General features: G+C 41.9%; 1 protein-coding gene across 2 annotated transcripts in view; it reads right to left on the minus strand.

Annotated features, from left to right (window-relative positions):
• Nucleotides 1–3,545: 3,545 nt before the first annotated feature.
• LOC138673027 (arylsulfatase H-like) overlaps nucleotides 3,546–21,237 on the minus strand; it is a 95,993-nt gene continuing 78,301 nt past the window's right edge. For both annotated transcript variants that reach the window (XM_069761565.1, XM_069761566.1), the window contains exons 6-11: nucleotides 19,302–19,725; nucleotides 17,579–17,715; nucleotides 7,279–7,413; nucleotides 5,790–5,952; nucleotides 4,681–4,802; nucleotides 3,546–4,153 (exon numbers count right to left, since the gene is read on the minus strand). In XM_069761565.1, coding sequence (XP_069617666.1) covers nucleotides 3,756–4,153; nucleotides 4,681–4,802; nucleotides 5,790–5,952; nucleotides 7,279–7,413; nucleotides 17,579–17,715; nucleotides 19,302–19,725 — 1,379 coding nt within the window. In that variant the 3' untranslated portion in view covers nucleotides 3,546–3,755. The remainder of the gene's footprint in view (nucleotides 4,154–4,680; nucleotides 4,803–5,789; nucleotides 5,953–7,278; nucleotides 7,414–17,578; nucleotides 17,716–19,301; nucleotides 19,726–21,237) is intronic.

The following is a 21,237-nucleotide window of genomic DNA, read 5'->3' on the forward strand; positions in this document are numbered from 1 at the left end:
GTTTTGGCAGATAGCAGGACTCTGATGAGGAGTGCTCTTTGAACTTTGAAGCGCTGTTTTGGTTGGAATGGATTGTGGAAAAACAGAAAAACTTTTCAGCTCACCCAGTAGAAACATTCGTCCGTAGTCCACATAATGTCCAAGCAAGGAAAAAACATCTCTGTTTTGGCGGATAGCAGGACTCTGATAAGAAGGAGTGCTCTTTGAACTTTGAAGCGCTGTTTTGGTTGGAATGGATTGTGGAAAAACAGAAAAACGTTTCAGCTCACCCAGTAGAAACATTCGTCCGTAGTCCACATAATGTCCGAGCAAGGAAAAAACATCTCTGTCTGACGTTGAAACTTGTGCACATGGAAAGAAAAATCCAGCTCCAGGAATAAAAAGTATCAAAAATGTATTTAAACATATTAAAATTTGGAAAACTGCTGACAAGCTGGACGCGTTTCGAGCACAAACGGCGCTCTTAGACTTCAGCGCCGTTTGTGCTCGAAACGCGTCCTGTGACTACATGGTAGCTTCCATCCAAATGATGTAATTTTTCGCTTGTCAGCAGTTTTCCAAATTTTAATATGTTTAAATACATTTTTGATACTTTTTATTCCTGGAGCTGGATTTTTCTTTGGAATGGACTGTGGGCACAATGTCTATTTGAAGAGCCCCTGACATGCCAAAAAGGAACCCTAGCACTCAAGTGATACTATTCTGGAAACTACACACCTCAATTCATTCGTCTAAATGTGTGGTGAGCTTCTTAAACACACAAGTATTTCACAGAATTGTATAACATTGGGATGTGGAAATTCAAAATTTACATTTCTTTTTACAAATTTTGCTGCAGCCCCAAATTTTTCATTTTCAGAAGAGGAACGAAAGAAAATGCACCACTCAACTTGTTGTGCAATTTCTCCTGAGTATGACAATACTTCATATGTGGTCAGAATCTACAGTTTAGGTACAGGACAGGGCTATGAAGGAATGGAGCACTATTTGAATTTTTGGGCACAATATTGGCTGGTATAGATTTTGAACAACATGTTGCATTTGCTGAGCACCCGAGGATCTGAAATAGTGCAAACCCCCACAACTGACCCCATTTTGGAAACTGCACTCTTCAAGGATCTCATCTAGGTGTGTGATGAACATCTTGAACACACAGGTGCTTCCCAAAAATGTAAAATATTGGGATTTAAAATAAATACATTTTTTCCACACGTTCTTTTCACCCCAAATTTTTCATTTTCACATGGATAACAGGAGAAATAGCACAGCAAATTGTGAGTTTCATTTTCTCCTTTGTACAAATATACCCCATATGTTGTCAAAAACTACTATTTGGGCACAAGTAAAATCTTAAAAGGAGTGCTATTTTCATTTTTGGAGCACAAATTTGGAGTCCCCAAGGTGCCAAAATAGCAGAAATCCCCCACAAATGACCCAATTTTGCAAGCTACACCCTCAAAGAATTCCTCTAGGGGTGTGATGAAAATCTTGAACCCACTGGTGCTTCCCCAAATTTTTAAATATTAAGTCTTGAAAATGAAATATCACATTTCTTTTCACAAAAATGTTCGTTTAGCCCCAATTTTCCAACGTTCATAAGAGTAACCGGGAAAATGGACTACACAATTTGTTCTACAATTTCTTCTGAGTACACCGATAAACAGTATGTGGTCAGAATCTACTGTTTGAGCACACGACAAGGCCCTGAAAATTTAACTTTTGGAGATAAATTTTTGGTAGAATAGATTGTGGGTACCATGTTACATTAAGAGAGCCTTTGAGATGACTTTGAGATGACAAAACAGCAGAAACCTCACAGCTGTGACCTCCGTTTGAAGACTGCACCTCTCAACAAATTCATCTTGAGGTGTAATGAGAATTTTAAACCCACATGTGAGTCAAAGAATTGTATAACATTGGGATAGTTCATAAAAGAATATTGGAGTGCAGATTTAGCTGGAATGGTTTTAGGGTGCCATGTCACATTGCCAGAGCCCCTGGGGTGCCAGAACAACAGAACTCCCTCATCAGTGACCTAATTTTCCAAACTATCTCTCAAAATCATCTATGGGTGCAGCAGCAGTGAGAATGTTGACACAGATGTTTCACAGAATTTTATATCATACTATCACACACTTGTTTTTTGCAGGATGAATTGGCGTTTTTGGTTCCATTTTGGGGCATTTTTTTTTATTGCTTTCTATTCCGATTTTTGAGGTGCAGCATGAACAAAAGAAAACCGCAATTTATGATTTTGTTTTACGCCGTTCACCGCTTCGTAAAAGTGATGACAACTGTATTTTGAGGATCAGTAAGATTACAGTGATACCACACAGTGTATGTTTTCATGTTTTGCCTCTTTTACATAATAACAATTTTAAACAAAAAAATAATTTTGCATCTCTATATTCTAAGAGCTATCGCTTTTTTGTTTTTCTGTTGACAGAACTAAAGAGGGTCTTGTTTTTTGCGGGACAAAATGACGTTTTCAGGGATACTATTTTTAAATATATAAGACTTTTTAGTACGTTTTATTCCTCTTTGGGCTCCTTCTCACTTGCGAGAAATACGTGCGAGTCTCGCATGTTAAAACCCAGCTCTGTCGCCGGCACTCCAGAGCGGAGCGTGCGGCTGCATAGCAATACATGGAGCCGCACGCTCAGCTCTGGAGTGCCGGCGACAGAGCTGGATTTTAACATGCGAGACACGCACGTATTTCTCACAAGTGAGAAGGAGCCCTTTTTGTTCAGCGGTATGTTCAGGCAGTTCTGGATGCAGCAATACTAAATATGTGTACTTTTTATTTTATTTTCTTGCATTTATACGCACAATATTTTTGCTTTTTTTAATAATTGTAACTTTGCTTTTCTCATAGACCTTTTCACTTTTAAGTATCTGATCACGTGTCTAATGCCTCATAATATTTACAGATTATTAGAACTGTCAGTGTTACACTGGCAGAATGCCTATTAGATTCTGTTTCTGGCTGGGTCTAACAGGTCACCACCGTAGCTGACCGATCCAGATGTCATTATTTGACCTCTGGCTGCCATGACAGCAATCAAATGGCTCCCTGCCATCACGTCAAGGGAGTGCCAATCCGGTGAAAGAGGGAGTCCCCTCCATCTCTCAACTTTCTAAATTCTGCAAATCGCTATTGATCTGGGTAGTAGGAATAGAAGAAATTTGTCCCTGGGTAGTAGGGCTAAAGAGAGCTGGGGATAAAGAGAGCTATCCCCTGGGTACTAGGGCAAAAGAGGGCTGATCCTGGGTAGTAGCACTAAGAGAGCCATTTCTCCGTAATGGGCCTAAGAGAACTGTGCTAGACCTCCGGTCACAGAGACATCAGTTGATAAGAGTGTACTACTTTCCCAATGCGTTCCACCGCAAATATGACTGAAGGCAGGACCAAATTACAATGGCCCATGGACTTGAGGTTGCCCAGCCGTGCTGTAAGTGAACACTGAATGATACTCTGTCCTGGTAAATTGAGAATAATAATCTGTGACTGTCATGGTTTTCTTGATGCATGATCAGTAAAGCCATTTCACAATCAAAAAACTTGTTTAATAATAAAATGTGGACATTATTATAGAATATGAATTACAGGCAAACTAAGGCTATGAGCATACAGAGTTATATAAAGGGATATTCCCATCTCTAAGATCCTATCCAAATATGTGCTAGGTATAATAATAATATTACCAAATGTAGTATACTTCTCCTGATAAGCTATATTGCTTACCCCATTGTTGCTAGTGGTCATAACCATGAATACCTAGCCGTCGCTTTGAGTGGTCATAATGGTCTTCCTTGTCACACCAGCAGAAGGGAAATGTCCCACAGCATGGCTGTAACCAGGGCCTCCAAACATTATTGAGGAAAGAGAACTGCATAGGCACCACACTGATTGTCTCCCGATGTTCTGCCACTGCTATCTTAATTCTCTTCAGTACGGCACTATATTGTGGCTCTATCTGAGGGTCAAGAGGGTTGGATTCTGAAGGATCAGCTGATAGCTCAAATAATAATGGAGGATCATGGTTAGTAACTTGGTCTCCTTCACAACCACAGTACAATATATCATAACATCCCACTGCACCATCCGGGTTAAAGACTGGAGTCATAAAGTGGGCTTTCCAAATAGCGCCACCTAGGAACAAAACAAATGTAAACACATAATTTAATTTAAAAATTGATTTATAATTTTTGCTACAAATTCAGAATAGAGCAGGCAGGATTCACAGTTTAATGACTGGTGATTTTTTTCCTCAGCATATGAGTTGGCTTATGAACACCACATTCACAGTAGGTTGTGGATCTCAACAATGAAAATTCACACAACTACCGCAAATCAACCACATATTTAACATGGACTAAAGTTCTCAATCACTAGAACAGATACTGCTACATAGCATCTATAAAGACATAAAATCCCGTACAGTATGCCACAAGAAACATTCCCAGGTGACCAGAAACAGAGAATGACCTCAAATCCGCTTCTGGCCACATTGGAGCTCATAGACTAACAGTGTGGACGATGTCACTGGAGGACATTTAGCCCATACAAATGGTCTTTGTGAAACCTGACAAAGCCTTCATGGACATGGACAGAATATACAAACACCACAAAGTTAACCAGAAAAAAAGCCATCCCATAAATACAAACATGGCACTTACTTTCTTTCTGATGATAGCGGACTGCATGAAGTGTAGTTCCACAGTAATGAAAAAGAAACTCGTGTTCTGAATGAGGAGTTTTTTTTGTAAGTAGAGGCATCAGGTTCCTTCCATCAATTATTCTAATGTAATATAAAAAATGCATAATAAGCCGGAAAAGATAAATATAGGTTTTAGCCTTAAAGAGATTTGTCTATCCTATATATGTGGCATAAACAAATTGGTCTCCGGCAATCACTGTGATCAGGGGGGTCTGACACCAGGCATCCCACTGATCAGCCGAAAACTGCATTGGGCAATTTCCAGAATTAAGCAAGGTTCATGGCGGAGTGCAGCAGCTTTGTACATGAATTAGTGCTCGCTTTGACTGCTACTCAAGCGAATGGGAGATAAAGTTCAGTAATATATGGGGCTGATTGGTGTCAGACCCCCACTGATCTCATTGATAGTCTATCCTTTGGATAGGTCGCCAATAGATCAGTCCTGGACAACCAATTCAAATATACATAAGTCACTTTATGGCTAAAGAGGTGTTCTTCCTTATCTTTCAGAAATGCATAATATATCCCGAGTGGCACGAGAAGACCCATTTTGAAACCATGCGACTTTGCCATACTCTGTTGGTTTATGTTTCTTGTGACTATACATGGCCAGTCAATAGTTTTGATATGGGTTGCAGCCTGCTGAGGATTTTTTTTTACATGACACAATAATGTATTGAATTTGTATCGTGAGAATTGGAGTCTTTTAAGGAAAGTTACAGAAACATAATGGTGGAAACATCTGCATGTGATGGATTTAAGGGTTTTGTCGATCTGTATAAGTCAACAAAACCTTGACACTTGGACCATCACTCACATGGATGCAATGTAGCCATGTTTTTTCATGAATATTTCTAGATTTACTAGGAATAGTTGAGTACATTGGGCATATCCATTGATGCTATTTCTGCTACAGTAAGAAATGGCACATCGCTAGGATATAGCATCACTTTCTAACCTAAAGTTGTCTGTGTCTTAGGCACTGCAGCTGAGCCTTAACATTCTTTAATAGCTTTGTCCATACTAAGAGTTTAAAGGTTAAAAAATAATAATAGATCTAACACAAACCTGTCTGTAGGCAATTCTCCACCACCCAAGAAAACCACAGTTGGATAGATGTCCATTAGACTTGTAGGTTCATCAATTTTCACATTAGAAGGAATCACACCAGGCCATCGGAATATCCCTGGTACACGGATCCCACCTTCCCAACCAGCCATACTTTTTCCACCTGGAAAATAAGGCATTGTAAATGTCCTATATTAATGTTATAAACACTGTATAAAATCTACATGACTGGTATTAAAATATAGGTGAAATATCAGCAATATTTCATGAATCAAACTGTGTTATACAACTTCAGATCTTCCTTTTTCCATGACAATTGTGCACCTTTCTCAAACTCTCCCCTCCTAGGAAAAATGTAATTATCAGTGTATGGGCACAGCACTCAACTGACTGCTGAAAAGTAAGAGCAGAAATTCAGTGGAAATCTTAAAGGGGTTGTCCAGTCCAAATCAATAAGTCTGCAGTCACTCTGTGTGACTGCAGACTTATGAATCACCCCGTGCAAGCATTGTGCGATCTGGGGATTCGCCGGTTTCTGAGCCGGGACCGGAGGGTATGTATGCATTATGCATACTCCTGGCCAGGGCTCGTCCAGTGGACCCAGCCTCACTTCATACACATTTGTATGGAGCGAGGCTGCGCCCTCTAGTTGGCCACGCCCACTGGATGGCCGCTTCACATGTCAGGACGTGGTCTCGCTCAATACAAGTGTATGGTGCAAGGATACACCCACTAAACTGACACTGGCCGGGAGTGTGTATAAGGCCGGAGTCACACTACAGCGAGATACGGCCGAGTCTCGCAGGTTAAAACCAAGCTCTGGCACCGGCACTCCGGAGCGGAGCGTGCGGCTCCATGTATTGCTGTGCGGCTGCACGCTCCGCTCTGGAGTGCCGGTGCCAGAGCTTGGTTTTAACCTGCGAGACTCAGTCGTATCTCGCTGTGTGTGATCCCGGCCTAACACACACATACTCACAGGGGAAATTCACAAGTCTGCAGTCACACAGAATGACTGCAGACTTATCGATTTGGAATGGACAATCCCTTTAAGGTCTAATTTCTCTAAAACATTCCGACTTTCATCAGTGGTTAAAATCAGTGATTTTTTTAATGTATGAAAAAATAAAACAAAAGAAACCCTGCAAAGGTTCTCTTATCCACTACAATATTAATTAATCATGGACAGCACATGCAGTAGATACTAGCCGTGTGCTGTAAGTAGTTTTCACAAACCCATAGATCTGAATGTGCCACGTTGCTTTCAATATCAGATAAAAAAAAACAAACGCAGATGTATCACCAGCCCATAGAATGTAATATGTACATGTACCAATGTGCAAATCTAGGATAAAACGCAGATGATTCATGGATGTGTGAATGAGACCAAACACTCGTTCCACCAACAAAGAAGATGTCTAAAATGTCACCATGACCGCATAGAATACACATGTTGCCTGCTTTACATCACACTAGAAACTTTTTTTCTCACCTCTATAAATTCCATTCCATCCTCCACTTTGGAACTTGTTATATTTTCCTTCCAAATGGCCTCCGTGATCAGAGGCAAAGTAGATCATTGTGTTGTTCTGCAGTCCTGCATTGTCGATAGCATCGACAACTAAACCTGGGGATAAATATTCATTGATAAAATTATGAGCTAACAAGTGATTAAAGTTGTTACTGGGACCAGAAATAAAGGGAATCACAAAGGATGATAACAAAAAGTAGCAAATTATACACATGTGGAACTGGAGTATAAAACGGTGTGTGCTACCTATACTACTGCTGCCTGGAAGACTAGAAAAGCTGGAAAATACAAAATAGGTCACATCCAGAAAATATCTGCTACTCGTCACTGTGAAAACGTCTTTTTTTTTTCAAATCTAAGCAAACAAAAATCAAAAGAATTCTGCTCACCTGAATAGTTTTTTCTCTTGCTTTAGGTTGTATATAAGACATTGAAGTACACAAGATCTTTATACAGCAGTGCCACATTGCTCTGTCCTAGGAGTGGAAAGCTACGTTCACATTAGCGTTGCGCGCCGCTGCGTCGGCGACGCAACGCACGACGCACAAAAAAACGCGCGCAAACGCACACAAAAACGCTGCGTTTTGCGACGCGTGCGTCGTTTTTTGACGAAAATCGGAAGCACGAAAAATGCAACTTGTTGCATTTTCTTGCGTCCGACGCTAGCGTCGGAAACGACGCACGTGTCGGAAAACGCAACAAAAAAAACGCACGCATCCCCCATGTTAAACATAGGGGCGTGTCTCCGCTGCATCGCCGCTGCGTCGCCGACGCAACAGCGACGCACATTAGCGGAACGCTAATGTGAACGTAGCCTTATCTGCGATACTAACTCATCTGCATTGTGGACGGGTGCAGGAACTTGCTTTTATTGCATGCATTAGTCTGGTCCATAATACATGCTATGATTTTTTTTCCCACTCAGATCATCAGTCAGTGGTGTGTGGCTAGTAGAGATGAGCGAACTTGTTCGAAAAAATGGTAGTTACCTGCCGATAATGGTATTTCTCTGATCCCATGATGGCACCACAGAGAGAGGGTTCCGCCCCCAGGGACAGGAAACCTACAGATGAAAAAGGGCATACCTCTCTCCCACATCAGTTGGATTACAGAGCCTTATACAGAACTTCAGCTGCAACTCAATATTTGCACAAATTAAACTTAACCTATTTAACTTAACAGAGGCACCGTGACTAAAATTAATTACTAGTACATTACCAAGTGCACACCTGTGTGTGAAAAGGGAGGGAATATATGGGTGCCATCATGGGATCAGAGAAATACCGTTATCGGCAGGTAACTACCATTTTTTCTATCCCCATGATGGCACCACGGAGAGATTTGAATAGATAGAACTCTTAGGGAGGGACCACTGCCTCTAGAACCCTTCACCCAAAGGTAGGATCAGAGGAGGTCAAGTCTAAGCGGTAATGCTTGAAAAATGTAGACTGGGAAGACCAAGTGGCCGCTCTACATATCTATTGTATTGAAGCGCCAGCTCTTTCCGCCCAGGATGATGCCACTGCTCTGGTCGAATTAGCTTTTATGTTCTCTGGGATGGCTGTCCCACAGGATGAGTAGGATAGGGCGATGGCGTCTCTTATCCATCTTGCTAACGTGGCTTTCGATGCTTTTTTTGTCCCTTCCGTGGACCCTGGAAGCAGACAAACAGAGCCCTATCCTTCCTGCACTCCCTAGTGGCTGATAGATATTGGACCAGACATCTTTTTACGTCTAGGGTATGCAGTGTTTTTTCCCCTTCATTTTTAGGGTTGGGACAAAAGGAGGGTAAAGAAATTTCTTGCGTTCTATGAAACTGTGACGCTATTTTAGGGAGGTAAGCCGGGTCAGTTTTTAGAATGACTCTGTCATCAAGTATCTGAGTAAAGGGCGGGCATGAAGATAACGCTTGTATATCGCTGACATGACGAGCTGAGGTTAGAGCCACTAGGAGTGTGGTTTTTAGAGATAAGATCTTTAAAGGAACTTCTGTCAGGGGCTCAAAGAGAGGTTTGGTTAGAGTGTTTAGTACGAGGTTTAGATCCCATGGAGGAGAGTTGTGGAGGGGAATGGGTCTGGACCTAGATGAGGCTTTAATAAATCGCATGACCCACCGATTTCTGGCCAAATCATAATTATACAGTGCTCCCAAGGCTGCTACCTGAACTTTTAGAGTGCTTGTAGCCAAACCACTGTCCAGACCTTTCTGTAAAAACTCAAGGATTTTCCCTATAGGAATTTCCCCGGACGGGTCTGCCCCTGATACTGACATAAATTTTTTCCAAACTTTCCCATATATTTTAGTGGTTATGGGTTTTCTACTCTGTAAAAGAGTGGACACCAAGTTAGGAGAGAACCCTTTGTCACTTAGCAACCTCCTTTCAAAAGCCATGCTGTCATGTGTAAATTTTTTACATTGGGGTGAAATACTGGACCCTGGGACAGAAGTTTCGGAGTGTCTGGTAGAACCCATGGACTTGATATGGACATTTTTCTTAGCCAAGAAAACCATATTCTGCGGGGCCAGAATGGCGCTATTAGTATCACTGTAGCTCCCTCCTCCCGAATTTTCCTCAACACTAAGGGGATGAGCGACATTGGAGGGAACGCATAGGCAAGGTGATAGTTCCAAGGAATTGTCAATGCGTCTAGAGCTACAGGGTTCCCCCGGGGATCGATTGAGCAGAATGTTTTTACTTTGCGGTTTTGGCTGTTCGCAAATAGGTCTATTTCTGGTAGGCCCCAGAGATTCACGATTTGATCGAAGACCGACTGGTTTAGCTCCCACTCCCCCTGCTTTAAGCATGTTCTGCTCAGGAAGTCTGCAGTTTGGTTTTCTGAGCCCTTTAAGTGGAGAGCTGTCAAGGACTCTAGACTGTGTTCTGCTATGTGGAAGATGGATTGGGTTACCTCCATCAGAGCTCGACACCTGGTTCCCCCTTGGTGGTTTAGATATGCAACCACTACCTGGTTGTCCGAAAAGACTTTTACGTGATGACCGTGAAGGAGATATAGAAAGTGTGTTAGGGCCAGTTTTACCGCTAACAGTTCTTTCATGTTGGAAGAGTCTAGCTCTTGACTTTTGTTCCAACTCCCCTGTGCCACTTGATCGCCTATATGTGCTCCCCAACCCCAGGGGCTTGCATCCGTCGTTAGAATCTTCTCCGTCGGTAGCGCCCAAGGAACCCCTTTGGTTAAATTCCCTGGATCTGCTCTTTTTATCTCCCGCTTTGTCGAGGATGTCCCACGCTTCCCACTCAGAGAACGCTGTTTTTTAAACTTGCCGCCGGCAGAAGCGGTCATCTGCGCATGCGCGCGCGTCACTTCCGGTTCGCGGCACAGGCGCCCTATAGGGAAGATATTATCGGGGACGCCTGTGCGCGCGTTCTATCGTTCCGCCCTCTCCCGCACTTCCGGTTTGGGCGGCGGTGTCCAGCGGTGACCTGAGCGCTTTTGCACGCTCTAGCGCTCCTGCGCCCGCTATGGTAGCGTAGCCACCGCTACCTCCATGTACCGATTAGCGGTACAGAGGCTGTATCGGTGACCGCCGTCACCTGCCTCTTTCCTCCCCTTTTTTTTTTTTTTTTAATTTTCTACTGGGGAAGGCAGGCTCGATCCTCTTCACTGCCTCCCCCTGCTACACTCACCCATAGGGCCCACCGACCCCCGCGGTGGTGCTTCAGGTTCGGAAGAAAAGGGGGGAGAAAACCTGCTGGACCCAGCCGTGACAGGGCGCCCCCTGTCAGGAACCGACCGGCCAGCTCCCTGGAATCCCACGAAGAATCCTTCAGGTACGTGCTGTAGGTTCCCCGTCAGGGACAGGAAACCAACTAATGTGGGAGAGAGGTACGCCCTTTTTCATCTGTAGGTTTCCTGTCCCTGGGGGCGGACCCCTCTCTCCGTGGTGCCATCATGGGGATAGAGAAAACGTAGCACATTTGGATTCATGTTTGGTTAACATTTTTCCTCAAAGTCGGCAACATTCGGTCACAGTTCAGTAAGTGATAGTGTTTCCGCTAATGCTTTTGTTTTGACTAGGATAGTGGTTCTGTATGATGAGCGGGGAGAGGGGGGAGCACGATTTATGAGGGGAGTGGGTGTGTATGGGTCAGTGGTGCAGCGGAGTGTAATATTTATTTTATTAACTTAATGTGTTTAGATTCCGGCAGCCAATCGGTACAGAAACCATCCACAATGTCCAGACACAAGGGCTTCGGTCATTGGCTGCCAAAGTCACATGTCCCTCCCCATATAAAAAGCAGACATGTTGTTTTGCTGGTGCCATCTTCTCAGTATAACAGAGCAGAGAGGCTGCCCCTGCTGCAAGTTCTCATATAGATAGATAGAATCCTGTCCAGTGTGAAATAGACCTTCCAGCATCTAACTAGTTTGTGCTAATAGTGTTGTGCAGTCCAGAGTCCACATTTCCTACTTAAAACTATTTGGGCTAATACTCTGGTGCAGACACCAGCCCTAATTTCATAATATAAATCATTTGTGCTGATTCTGTGGTCTAGCCACACTATATCAGCTAATAAATACTGATTATTAATTTAGTGACAAATGACTGACAGGTCTGGGCCTAGGGTTGTGAAACAGCTGGTTAAAACAGGGGAAGGGTATATATCCAGATATATCTATAGATAGATACAGTGGGGCAAAAAAGTATTTAGTCAGTCAGCAATAGTGCAAGTTCCACCACTTAAAAAGATGAGAGGCGTCTGTAATTTACATCATAGGTAGACCTCAACTATGGGAGACAAACTGAGAAAAAAAAATCCAGAAAATCACATTGTCTGTTTTTTTAACATTTTATTTGCATATTATGGTGGAAAATAAGTATTTGGTCAGAAACAAACAATCAAGATTTCTGGCTCTCACAGACCTGTAACTTCTTCTTTAAGAGTCTCCTCTTTCCTCCACTCATTACCAGTAGTAATGGCACCTGTTTAAACTTGTTATCAGTATAAAAAGACACCTGTGCACACCCTCAAACAGTCTGACTCCAAACTCCACTATGGTGAAGACCAAAGAGCTGTCAAAGGACACCAGAAACAAAATTGTAGCCCTGCACCAGGCTGGGAAGACTGAATCTGCAATAGCCAATCAGCTTGGAGTGAAGAAATCAACAGTGGGAGCAATAATTAGAAAATGGAAGACATACAAGACCACTGATAATCTCCCTCGATCTGGGGCTCCACGCAAAATCCCACCCCGTGGGGTCAGAATGATCACAAGAACGGTGAGCAAAAATCCCAGAACCATGCGGGGGGACCTAGTGAATGAACTGCAGAGAGCTGGGACTAATGTAACAAGGCCTACCATAAGTAACACACTACGCCACCATGGACTCAGATCCTGCAGTGCCAGACGTGTCCCACTGCTTAAGCCAGTACATGTCCGGGCCCGTCTGAAGTTTGCTAGAGAGCATTTGGATGATCCAGAGGAGTTTTGGGAGAATGTCCTATGGTCTGATGAAACCAAACTGGAACTGTTTGGTAGAAACACAACTTGTCGTGTTTGGAGGAAAAAGAATACTGAGTTGCATCCATCAAACACCATACCTACTGTAAAACATGGTGGTGGAAACATCATGCTTTGGGGCTGTTTCTCTGCAAAGGGGCCAGGACGACTGATCCGGGTACATGAAAGAATGAATGGGGCCATGTATCGTGAGATTTTGAGTGCAAACCTCCTTCCATCAGCAAGGGCATTGAAGATGAAACATGGCTGGGTCTTTCAACATGACAATGATCCAAAGCACACTGCCAGGGCAACGAAGGAGTGGCTTCGTAAGAAGCATTTCAAGGTCCTGGAGTGGCCTAGCCAGTCTCCAGATCTCAACCCTATAGAAAACCTTTGGAGGGAGTTAAAAGTCCATGTTGCCAAGCGAAAAGCCAAAAACATCACTGCTCTAGAGGAGATCTACATGGAGGAATGGGCCAACATACCAACAACAGTGTGTGGCAACCTTGTGAAGACTTACAGAAAACGTTTGACCTCTGTCATTGCCAACAAAGGATATATTACAAAGTATTGAGATGAAATTTTGTTTCTGACCAAATACTTATTTTCCACCATAATATGCAAATAAAATGTTAAAAAAACAGACAATATGATTTTCTGGATTTTTTTTTCTCAGTTTGTCTCCCATAGTTGAGGTCTACCTATGATGTAAATTACAGACGCCTCTCATCTTTTTAAGTGGTGGAACTTGCACTATTGCTGACTGACTAAATACTTTTTTGCCCCACTGTATATGAATAGATAGATATACATATAGATAGATCTATAGATGCATATATCTATCCATCTCATGTATCATCTATATGTCTATCTGTGTGTGTAATGGAGTGTGGGTTGGACAAATGTAAAACAGGATGTTGGACAATAATGACATCACAAATCTTTTTTTTGTTCAATAATACATCTTCATTTAGCTTTCAAAAACGCATACAAAAACGCACAAAAATGCATAAAAACCATGCAAAACCTGCATTTAAAAAATGCACCAAAAACTGCATCAAAACCGCAACAAAAACTGCATCAAAATCGCATCCAAACCGCAACGAAAACTGCATCAAAACGCGCAAATACAGCACCAAAAACACATCAAAACCACTAAAAACGGACCAAAAACGCATCAAAACTGCACTAAAAACTGAATCAAAACCGCTCAAAAACTGCACCAAAAAGGCATCAAATCCGCACCAAAAAGCGCATAAAAAACGCATCAAAACTGCACTATGAATAGATATATGCATCTATAGATCTATCTATATGTAGATCTATCTATCCATCTCAACTATCATCTGTCTATCTGTGTGTGTAATGGAGTGTGGGCTGGACAAATGTAAAAGAGGATGTTGGACAATGACATCACAAATATTTTTTTTGTTCAATAATACATCTTCATTTAGCTTTCAAAAACGCATTAAAAACGCACAAAAATGCATAAAAACCACGCAAAAACTGCATTAAAACCGCACCAGAAACTGTATCAAAACCACACCAAAAACTGCATAAAAACGCATTCAAACCACGCAAAAAATGCAACAAAAACTGCATCAAAAATGCATCAAAACTGCTCAAGAACCGCATCAAAAACTGCATCAAAAACTGCATCAAAACCGTGCAAAAACCGTGCCAAAAACTGCATCAAAACCCGCTCAAAAACCGCACCTAAAACGCACCAAAACCTGCATCAAAACACATAAAAACTGTACCAAAACCGCACAAATACCGTACCAAAAATGCTCAAAAACCGCATTAAAACCGCGCAAAAACTCATCAAAAATGCAGTTGCGCTTTCTGCCAGGAGATGCAAATTTGGTGCAGAAAATTCTGCACCCAAATCTACAACGTGTGCACACAGCCTAAAACTGACCTGCCATTATGATTCTCCAGGTCATTACGAGTTCATAGTTAAGTAAATAAGGCAGCACACTGCAGCGCTAGAGCATGCAAACTTGAAATACGAAATTTGAACTGCATTACTGCACTAGAAATATGAAAAATGAGAGCGTTTAGCGCATAAAAATGGCCAATTTTATGTGTACCTGGTAGCCCCTTTACGGCATCTCTCTTATACCAGGTCCTACACTTGCCTTACCTCGCTGAGAATAAACGTCTCCATCTGAATGGGTACATGTGAAACCTCTTCCTAGACTAAAATTCTCTCTCTCTGTGGAGGGGTATTGGACCTGCTGTAATTAAAACACCTGTGGCTAGGAGGCGGAGTGCACGATCAGAAGGCTAGAGAATACATTTCAAAAACCTGACCGGCACATCCAAACATAGACTAAGTGTGAACAGGTGCTGAACCGAGAGTCGCCAACTCGTATATAGTTAAGTAAAAAAGGCAGCACACTGCAGCGCTAGAGCATGCAAACTTGAAATACGAAATTTGAACTGCATTACTGCACTAGAAATATGAAAAATGAGAGCGTTTAGTGCATAAAAATGGCCAATTTTATGTGTACCTGGTAGCCCCTTTACGGCATCTCTCTTATACCAGGTCCTACACTTGCCTTACCTCGCTGAGAATAAACGTCTCCATCTGAATGGGTACATGTGAAACCTCTTCCTAGACTAAAATTCTCTCTCTCTGTGGAGGGGTATTGGACCTGCTGTAATTAAAACACCTGTGGCTAGGAGGCGATGCGCACGATCAGAAGGCTAGAGAATACATTTCAAAAACCTGACCGGCACATCCAAACATAGACTAAGTGTGAACAGGTGCTGAACCTAGAGTTGCCAACTCGTATATAGTTAAGTAAATAAGGCAGCACACTGCAGCGCTAGAGCATGCAAACTTGAAATGCGAAATTAGAACTGCATTACTGCACTAGAAATATGAAAAATGAGAGCGTTTAGCTACCAGGTACACATAAAATTGGCCATTTTTATGCGCTAAATGCTCTCATTTTTCATTATTTACTTAACTATATACGAGTTGGCGACTCTAGGTTCAGCACCTGTTCACACTTAGTCTGTGTTTGGATGTGCCGGTCAGGTTTTTGAAATGTATTCTCTAGCCTTCTGATCGTGCACTCCGCCTCCTAGCCACAGGTGTTTTAATTACAGCAGGTCCAATACCCCTCCACAGAGAGAGAGAATTTTAGTCTAGGAAGAGGTTTCACATGTACCCATTCAGATGGAGACGTTTATTCTCAGCGAGGTAAGGCAAGTGTAGGACCTGGTATAAGAGAGATGCCGTAAAGGGGCTACCAGGTACACATAAAATTGGCCATTTTTATGCGCTAAACGCTCTCATTTTTCATATTTCTAGTGCAGTAATGCAGTTCAAATTTCGTATTTCAAGTTTGCATGCTCTAGCGCTGCAGTGTGCGGCCTTATTTACTTAACTATATACGAGTTGGCAACTCTAGGTTCAGCACCTGTTCACACTTAGTCTATGTTTGGATGTGCCGGTCAGGTTTTTGAAATGTATTCTCTAGCCTTCTGATCGTGCACTCCGCCTCCTAGCCACAGGTGTTTTAATTACAGCAGGTCCAATACCCCTCCACAGAGAGAGAGAATTTTAGTCTAGGAAAAGGTTTCACATGTACCCATTCAGATGGAGACATTTATTCTCAGCGAGGTAAGGCAAGTGTAGGACCTGGTATAAGAGAGATGCCGTAAAGGGGCTACCAGGTACACATAAAATTGGCCATTTTTATGCGCTAAACGCTCTCATTTTTCATATTTCTAGTGCAGTAATGCAGTTCAAATTTCGTATTTCAAGTTTGCATGCTCTAGCGCTGCAGTGTGCTGCCTTATTTACCTTACTATATACGAGTTGGCGACTCTAGGTTCAGCACCTGTTCACACTTAGTCTATGTTTGGATGTGCCGGTCAGGTTTTTGAAATGTATTACGAGTTCATAGACACCAAACATGTCTAGGTTCTTTTTTTATCTAAGTGGTGAAAAAAAATTCCAAACTTTGCTAAAAAAAGAAAATAAAATAATTGTGCCATTTTCCGATACCCATAGCATCTATATTTTCTGAGATATCGAGTTGGGTGAGGGCTAATTTTTTGTGTGGTGAGCTGACGTTTTTAATGATACAACTTTTGTGCAGATATGTTCTTTTGATCGCCCGTTATTACATTTTAATGCAATGTCGCGGTGAACAAAAAAACATAATTTTGGCTTTTGATTTTTTTACTCGCTACGCCGTTTAGCGATCATGTAATATTTTTTTTTTTTATTATTGAAAACAGCTGACATGTTGCGGCTTTGAAGTGGGCTCACCACTCACCGGGGGATACTGCCAGCTGATGTACTATTCCGTCAGCTGGCAGAAAAGAGTTAATGAACAATATGTTTCAGTTGAAAAAAAATGGCGCGGGCCCGTGCAATTTTCTGCGCCAGAAGGGGAAATCCGACGGCCAGGGGCCAATATTTGTAGCCTGGGAAGGGGTTAATACCAATGGCCCCTCCCAGGTTATGAATATCAGCCCGCAGCTGTCTTCGTATCCTTTACTGGCTTTTAAAATAGGTGGGCCCCCCAAAAAACATGACGTGGGGTCCTCCTATATTTTATAGCCAGAAAGGCTATGCAGACAGCTGCGGGCTGATATTCATAGCCATGGATATTGACCCCCCTCCCCGGCTACAAATACCAGCCCGCAGCCGCCCTAGAAATGGCGCATCTTAATTCAACAGATATGATATTAAAGGCTAAAATTAATAAAAACCAAACAAAATTCTCATTTGCTGGGAATAATTTACAACATTTCTATAGCCCTGACTTACCAACCATGTAGTCCATTTCTTCAACATTATCCCCATAAAGCCCATGTTTGCTTTTTCCAATAAATGCTTCTGTGGTTATCAATGGTGTGTGGACATGTAGAAATGAAACGATGAGCAGAAAAGGTTGATTCTTATTTCTTGAAATAAACAAGAATAAGAAAATGAAGCTATAATAGAAGAAAAGTTAATAAAAGTCTAACTTCTCCAATCAATACTGATATTATTCAAACTTTTGCTTATGGGCAATTTAGAAATTACTGTCCAATCATCTATTGAAACAGGAGCCAATAATGGCATAAAATCATGAGGAGAGTAGATATCTACAGTTATTTAACCAATTGATAACTGGGACTTTTTGCCTCATTCTGAACAGGTACAATTTCAGGTGCACACCTTTTAAATCTATTTTTTGTCTATTTTTTTCTACAATACACGGGGCTTCAAATTTAAAAATTGCAATAAAGATTTGTGGGAATTTTAGCTGATATTATTAGGTTATAAGTAGGAAATACGTGTCTGTTTCTCTTTTATGACCACAAAAGAACAGCTAAAAACATTTTGAATTGTATTACCCTTTCCGACGAAATAATCTTTATATATCGGACATTTTTTTCTTTTACAATGGAGGCAGTTATAGAGACAGCAATTCAGACTGCTTTTTTTGTATTTTAATTTACTTACCATGCTATGTCAAATAATGTTTTAAAGGACCTTTGGGGAGCGTTTGAACATATTTTTTTTTACTGTTGATTTTGTTGTTATGCACTGGCTGCAGGGAAAATAAACAGTAAAAACATGTATTAATATGTTAGAAGGCCCCCTAAAGGTTCTTTATAGATGTCATATGACATAGCATGTGATATAAATTAAAATAAAAGAACTCTCTCTCTTGTAACTGAGACTAATATAACAATTAGCCTCAGTTACTGAAGAAATGTAGCTTCTTGGCTGCATAACAGAGTTTACTAGGTTTCCTAAGATCTAACAGCTCCTGCTCCCTCTCTACAAACAGCAATTACATGGTTGGTGGATCCGGAGGAGGAAGCACTATCAGTGTTTTTAATCTGTATACACAAGTGTTTGTGAATTGCTGTATACACCATTCTGAAGCAAATAAAAATGTGAATAAACCATGTTTATCTTTTCTGTGGGGAGTCTGGCTGTGTCACTAACCATGAGTGGAGAAAAAGTTTTGGTGTTGTCATTCATATTCTCTGAAACAAGGCCAAGAAAGCAAAAATTCTGCCGGGGTATGTAAACTTTTGAGCACAACTGTACAACAGGCTTGGTAAGCTCCTTCCTCCATTTTCTACTATCATGGGGAAGGTCACTTGTAAAGAAAGATTTTGGCATACATGTAGATCACAGATGAAGTAAAAGAATGCAATGTGTATCAGTGGCTTCCAAAGCTGCAGGAAAGTGTGGTGTATTATAAGTGGCATAGACTCATGGGACAGGGATGGAATACTGCCATTTGTCAGAGCGTTAATGTGACCTCATCTGGACTGTGCCGTTCAGTTCTGGGCACCAGGTAATAGAAAGGCATAAAACTGAACATACAGTATACACACGCCAATGTAGATTTGATATAGCTATTCTTTATGTTCATATTTTGATGCGCTTTTTCCAGGCAGAGTCTGCTTGAAAAAACCCTAAATGTACATACCCTAAATGTTTGTGTGCTAAATATTTTCTTGCAGGAAAGAGTCAAGCTATAACATACCTGTCAATGAACTGCTGTGCTTCTCTAAGTATTTGAGATGCAGTTCTTTCCACTTTCATTGGTTGCTCAATGATTTCATGGTTTCTCATTATTATGCAGGTCCAGTATTGTACAAAACCATATTTTAAGTACCATGTGATGAAAAATAAGATGCAAAACAGGGCACTGTAGAAAATTACATTTCTGTTGATGGTAAGCATATTACTGTATCTAACGATCACTAAGGTCATCACAGCAAAAGCCATAAACTGAGTAATTAGTGTCAGTTGTGCTATAAAAGGGCCATCGATTTCCACCAACCCTTCGGGCTGACATTCGTAGATGAGACTAAAAGGCATACCATAGAAATAATCAAAACCATGGTTAAGAGGATGATGGCAATGATCATTAGAGGAGTCACAATTCAACCCAAGATGCCATTTGCCTAAAGAAAGTAAAGAAAAATATACAGCAGTTAAAGTATGGAACATAATCAAGAAGAAATAACCATGTCTTTCAAAGCCTTAAAATGTATGTATCATCTGTGTGTGTGGCTGCACTTTTCACCTAATAAAACAAAGGGCAGATGCACAAAGAGGATTTTGCCAAGCATCACTGAATAAAAATGCCCTCCCGAAACGCACGTAGGAGAAATGGCGCCTGTGATGGTATGCTGTTTATCTCTTCATATTTTTGCCAGCACACATTGGTTTTCTGTTGGTAGGTTTAAGCTGTATTATGAGCTTATGTGTCATGATCCCAATGGCAGGGGATCACTAAAGGACAAGCACAGATACAAACAAGCTCTAGGGCGATGGAACCTGAGCTGACCGCAACCCTGAACCTAACACACAAATAAAAGTAGCCGGGGAACGTGCCTACGATGATCCTAGACGTCTCGCTCCAGCCGAAGATCTAACTTCCCCTATTAGAAGAAACACAGACCTCTCTTGCCTCCAGAGAAATACCCCACAGAGATAGCAGCCCCCCACATATAATGACGGTGAAATGAGAGGAAAGCACATACGCAGTATGAAAACAGTTTCAGCAAAATGAGGCCCGCTAAAGCTAGATAGCAGAGGATACAAAAGTGAACTGCGCGGTCAGCGAAAAACCCTTCAAAAAACCATCCTGAAATTACTTGAACTCATGTGCCAACTCATGGTACATGAGGAGCAATTTCAGCCCACTAGAGCAACCAGCAGCAAAGAATCACATATCTGCAGGCTGGACTAAAAACCAAATAAAGCAAAAGACCAAAACAGGAAAATCCAAACTTAGCTTGACCAGAAGGTTCTAGGAGCAGGGAGCAGAGGTAACAAGACACACTGGATACATTGATAACCGGCGAGGAAATGCCAGCAAAGCCAGGTTAAATAGGAAACTCCCATATCCTGATGGAACAGGTGGAACCCAGAGACCCAGGAAAGACAAGTCACCCAGTACCATCAGTAACCACCAGAGGGAGCCCAAAAACAGAACTCACAACAGTACCCCCCCTTGAGGAGGGGTCACCGAACCCTCACGAGAACCACCAGGGCGACCAGGATGAGCCCTATGAAAAGCGCGAACCAAATCATCAGCATGAACATCCGAGGCAACCACCCAAGAATTATCCTCCTGACCATAACCCTTCCACTTGACCAAATACTGGAGTTTCCGTCTGGAAACACGAGAATCCAAGATCTTCTCCACAACATACTCCAATTCTCCCTCCACCAGCACTGGAGCAGGAGGCTCAAGCGAAGGAACAACAGGTACCTCATACTTCCGCAACAACGACCGATGGAACACATTATGAATAGCAAACGATGGCGGGAGATCCAAACGAAACGACACAGGGTTAAGAATTTCCAAGATCCTATAGGGACCGATGAACCGAGGCTTGAACTTAGGAGAAGAGACCTTCATAGGAACAAAACGAGAAGACAACCACACCAAGTCCCCAACAAGAAGT

Source organism: Ranitomeya imitator, chromosome 3 (assembly GCF_032444005.1).
Source record: "Ranitomeya imitator isolate aRanImi1 chromosome 3, aRanImi1.pri, whole genome shotgun sequence".
In the NCBI taxonomy this organism is placed as follows: domain Eukaryota; kingdom Metazoa; phylum Chordata; class Amphibia; order Anura; family Dendrobatidae; genus Ranitomeya; species Ranitomeya imitator.